General features: G+C 45.5%; 1 protein-coding gene across 2 annotated transcripts; it reads right to left on the bottom strand.

The window, feature by feature from the left end:
* Positions 1-2,456: 2,456 nt before the first annotated feature.
* Positions 2,457-4,604, bottom strand: LORICRIN (loricrin cornified envelope precursor protein). 2 transcript variants are annotated; one of them, XM_057724485.1, is made up of 2 exons: positions 4,501-4,604; positions 2,457-3,269 (listed from the first exon to the last, which is right to left on the bottom strand). In XM_057724485.1, exon 2 carries the CDS (start codon positions 3,243-3,245, stop codon positions 2,691-2,693), a length of 555 nt encoding a protein of 184 aa, XP_057580468.1. In that variant the 5' UTR covers positions 3,246-3,269; positions 4,501-4,604; the 3' UTR covers positions 2,457-2,690. The 2 variants fall into 2 exon arrangements, with proteins under 2 accessions (XP_057580468.1, XP_057580477.1); XM_057724494.1 differs by having other exon boundaries at positions 4,421-4,520.
* Positions 4,605-5,023: the final 419 nt, after the last annotated feature.

Here is a 5,023-nt window from a genome sequence, read left to right as displayed (position 1 = left end):
AAAAGCTTTTAAGTTTAATTAGGTCCCATTTGTTTGCTTTTGTTTTTATTTCCATTACTCTAGGAGTAATGAAAATAGATCCAAATTTTTTTTGCTGTGATTTATGTCAAAGAGTGTTCTGCCTATGTTTTCCTAGAAGTTTTCGAGTATCTGGCCTTAGAATTAGGTCTTTAATACATTTTGCATATGGTGTTAGAGAATGTTCTAATTTCATTCTTTTACATGTAGCTGTCCAGCTTTCTCAGTACCACTTGTTGAAGAGACTGCCTCTTCTCTACTGTATATTCTTCCCTCCTTATTTGTAGATTAATTGACCATAAGTGTATGGGTTTATTTCTGGGCTTTCTATCCTGTCACATTGATTTATACATTTGTTTTTGTGACAGTACCATACTCTTTTGATGACTGTAGCTTTGTAGTATAGTCTGAAGTCAGGGAGCCTGATTCCTGCAGTTTGGTTCTTCTTTCTCAAGATTGCTTTGGCTCTTTGGGTCTTTTGTGTTTCCATACATATTAAGAATTTTTTTTCTAGTTCTGTGAAAAATGCCATTGGTAATTCGATAGGGATTGCATTGAATCTATAGATTGCTTTGGGTAGTATAGTCATTTTAACAACACTGATTCTTCCAAATGCAAGAACATGGTATATCTTTCCATCTGTTGTGTTGTCCTCACATGGTATATCTTTCCATTTGTTTGTGTTGTCTTCAGTTTCTTTCATCAGTGTCTTATAGTTTTTGGAGTGCAGATCTTTTGCCTCCTTAGGTAGGTTTATTCCTAGGTATTTTATTATGTTTGATGCAATTGTAAATGGGATTGTTTCTTTAATTTCTCTTTCTGCTAGTTTGTTGCTAGTGTACAGAAATGCAACAGATTTCTGTGCATTACTTTTGTATCCTGCAACTTTGCCAAATTCATTGATGAGGTTTGGTGGCTTTCTGGTAGCACCTTTAGGATTTTCTATGTATAGTATCATGTCCTCTGCAAGCAGTGACAGTTTTACTACTTCTCCAATTTGGATTCCTTTTATTTCTTTTTATTCTCTGATTAGTGTGGCTAGGACTTACAAAACTATGTTGAATAAAAGTGGCAAGGGTGGTCATCCTTGTCTTTTCCTGATCTTAGAGGAAATGTTTTCAGCTTTTCACCATTTAGTATGATGTTAGCTGTGGGTTTGTCTTATATGGCCTTTATTATGTTGAGGTAGGTTCCCTCTATCCCACTTTCTGGAGAGTTTTATCATAAATGGATGTTGAATTTTATTAAAAGCTTTTTCTGCATCTATTGAGATGATCATATGGTTTTTTCTTCAATTTGTTAATGTGGTATATCACATTGATTTGTAGATACTGAAAAATCCTTGCATCCCTGGGAAAAATCCCAGTTGATCATGGTGTATGGTTCTTTTAATGTATTGTTGGAGTTGGTTTGCTAGTATTTTGTTGAGGATTTTTGCATCTATGCTCATCAGTGATACTGACCTGTAATTTTCTTTTTTTGTGTGGTATCTTTGGTTTTGGTATTAGGGTGATGGTGGCCTCATAGAATGAGTTCAGAAGTTTTCCTCCCTCTGCAATTTTTTGGAATAGTTTCAGAAGGGTAGGTGTTAACTCTTCTCTAAATATTTGGTAGAATTCACCTGTGAAGCCATCTGGTCCTGGACTTTCATTTGTTGGAAGTTTTAAAATTCCTGATTCAATTTCAGTACTGGTAATTTGTTTGTTGATATTTTCTATTTCTTCCTGGTTCAGTCTTGGGAAATTGTACCTTTTTAAGAATTGGCTATTTCCTCTACATTGTCCATCTTATTTGCATATAGTCGCTTGCAGTAGTCTCTTATGATCCTTTGTATTTCTGTGGTGTCAGTTGTAACTTTTCCTTTTTCATTTCTAATTTCATTGGTTTGGGTCCTCTTTTTTCCTTGGTGAGTGTGGTTAAAGGTAATTTTGCTTATCATTACAAAGAAGCAGCTTTTTAGTTTCATTGATTATATATATATACACACACACATATATATTTCTATTTCATTTATTTCTGCTCTGATCTTTATGATTCCTTTCCCTCTACTAGCTTTGGGTTTTGTTTGTTCTTCTTTCTCTAGTTGCTTTAGGTGCAGGGTAGCCCTGTCTTAAAAAAGCACTGAGCTCAAGGAGTTGACCCATGGTTGCTACCCAACCCACCCGGGGCTGTTTATTGAAGTCTCTTCCCAGAATCTTTGTGTTTTGGGATCACCTCATGATTTTAAGCCATAAACTAGAGAATTCATATCTTTGGTCCTTGGTTGCCAGCCATTCATCCCTCCCCTGCTGACTCCCATCTATCTACCCACTGTCTCCCAATAGAATAAATATATTTGTTGAACGAATGTCCCTGTGGATGAGTGGATGGAGGAAAGGAGAGGAATGGAATGGAATGAACGAACTTGGAAGCTATAAAGATGCCTGGCAAAGCAAAAATTCTCATGAATTGCAAATTTATTGACTGAGGAGGCACTGGGGAGGTAGTTGTACAGAAACCAAGGAGGGAAAACTGCAGAACAAGATGCAGCTCCGGAGCTCAATGGCTTCTTCTGGGTGGATTAAGACGTGGAGGATTGAGAAACCTCAGGGCAATATCATGAGAGCGCAAAGCCCATCGGCGCCCACGGAGAACACCTCCAGCTCCTTCGTCTCCGTGGCGTCCAGAGGGACTTATTTGCACGGCCAGGTAGGCGCCTGCTTCTGCTGGGTCTGGTGGCAGACCGGGACGCCTTTGCCACCCCCGGAGCCACCCCCGGAGGAGCCACCGCCGCAGCCGGAGCCGCCGCCGCCCCCAGAGGAGCCTCCTCCGCAGCTGGAGCCACCGCCGCCCCCGGAGGAGCCCCCGCCGCAGCCGGAGCCGCCCCCGGAGGAGCCACCACCAGAGACGCCTCCGTAGCTCTGGCACTGGACCTGCTGGCCAGAGGAGCCGCCGCCGGAGGAGCAGCCGCCGCCCGAGGAGCCGCCTCCACCGGAGTACTTCCCACCCGAACCTCCTCCGCAGCCTCCAGAGCCGCCGCCCCCGGAGAAGGAGCCGCCGCCAGAGGAGTAGCCTCCGCAGCCGGAGCCGCCGCCGCCGCCGCCGCCGCCGTACTTGGTGCTTCCACCGGAGCCGCTGCCGCCGCCGCCGCAACTGCTAGAGCCGCCACCGCCGCCACCGCCGCCGCCGGAGGTTTTCCCGCAATCCACTGGGGGTTGGGGAGTGGGCTGCTTTGTCTGGTGAGACATGCTCGTCTAAGAAGGGACGGAACTCTGGAAGGAGAGCAGAAAGCATCACTGGACCAGTTGCAAGAAGATGCGGCCGCAGAGGCAGCTGCATCTATGGCAACGCCCATCATCCTCTGAGCAGCACTGCTGGGGCCAGACTTGATGCTGTCTCTGATCGGATGGGGAAGGGCTCTCAGCTGGAACTCCTAGGATTCGTGCTTTTAGAGAAGAGTTGTGTTTCCCCTACGAAAGTCTTTACCAAGTTTTAAATAGCCCTCTTAGCAGTGCCCATTTCTCTTTCTCTCCCAGCTCTGCTTCTGGCCTCTGCTGTGTGATCTGGGGGCGAATGACCCACAGATTGCCTGTTTCCTCACTTCCTGTATAATGAGATAGTTCGAGTATTTCACTTCTCAGTTCTCCTCTAATTCCAACACTGACCCTCTGAGTGCAAATAGAAAATTAGCACAAACATCCACGTAGGGTGGGGGATTTTATCCATCCACAACAGAGGGAGGTTTGTCTGAATGTCAGAGGGCTGTTGTATCCCATTCCTTGCAAAAGAGAATTAGTTCAAACTCCTGGTCTGTTCCACTGACCTCAGCCATGATCTCTGGCCAATTACCAGAAAAGGTAGGCTCCCTCTTGGTCCTGTCTGGAGACAGGAGAAAGGACCCCAGTGGTCCTTTGGACCAGCGTCTCTGACCAGAAGATATCAGATTTGCTTACACCCAAGCTTGATTGAGGGGACCATAACTAGCAGGAAATTGTGTCCCAGCATCTCACAAGTCATTTCCCTCTCAGAATATCTTGTGTAAAACAGGCATTGAGTTCCTATGAATCCTAAAATCCCCCCCATCTGCAGCATTTTCTGAATCATTCTTCCATTTCTCTGAGAGTACACTCAGGTTCTCCTCTTTACAAGTTCACAAGGCCCATCCAGCCCATTCACAGGCTGCCTCTGACAATCTGTGCAGAATGCACATCTGTACCGGGCACAGGGCATGTCCCTTACAGGGGTGCCAGAGAGACAGAAAATAGTCTTGTCTTTGTGGCATTTACATTCTGGCCAGAAGATCAGAAACCATCTGCACAACAGCAGTTCAACTCTCTTTCCTGCCTGCAGCCCCTCTAAACATGAATGCAGTTGGAAAAGGCAGAGGTCCTGTATGTCCCAAGGGGAAAGAGGGCTTGCCTACCTGTCCCCTGGTCCACACAGCTCATGCAAGCCTGGGCAAGACCATCTGGCAAGATGAGAACCAGTAGAACCCACACTTACCCAAAGCACCAGGACGGGTGAATGAGAAGAGGAGATTCTGGCTGTGTGAGGAGCACTGGGGCTCCTGAGGTTTTATACTCTTGAGTCCTGACTCATCTATTGATCTGGACCAGCCTTTCATGTTTGGCCTCAGTTACGTGATCTATGGCTGTCACCCCACCTCCCTGTGATTACAGTCACAGGGTGGCCCATTCATGAAGATTTTGGCATTCTTGAGATGGGCAGCCTCATGTATGACTAGCCCCTTCTCTGATGCAACTGTGAGGCAGGCTGGCCAGTGGGGATGACCAGCCAGAGTGGATGGTGGACATTGTTTCCAAAACCTCTGGCATGGGGTGCATGCCATAACCAGAGCACTGTGCTTGAGGAATAGGTCTCAGACTCTTCAGGCAGCCTAAGAGAATGACAGTGGAGATTGTAGTCTTTGGTCCAAGGGGTAGGACTTCTCAAATCCCACTGTTTGGCTTCTGATCCTATTGCTTGGAACTTCTTAGAATTTTATTTATTTATTTTTAAATTAGTT

The sequence above is a fragment of the Hippopotamus amphibius genome, chromosome 1 (genome assembly GCF_030028045.1).
Source record: "Hippopotamus amphibius kiboko isolate mHipAmp2 chromosome 1, mHipAmp2.hap2, whole genome shotgun sequence".
In the NCBI taxonomy this organism is placed as follows: Eukaryota; Metazoa; Chordata; class Mammalia; order Artiodactyla; family Hippopotamidae; genus Hippopotamus; species Hippopotamus amphibius.
Note: the sequence above shows the minus strand (reverse complement) of the source record. Positions and strands in the feature narration are given on the sequence as shown.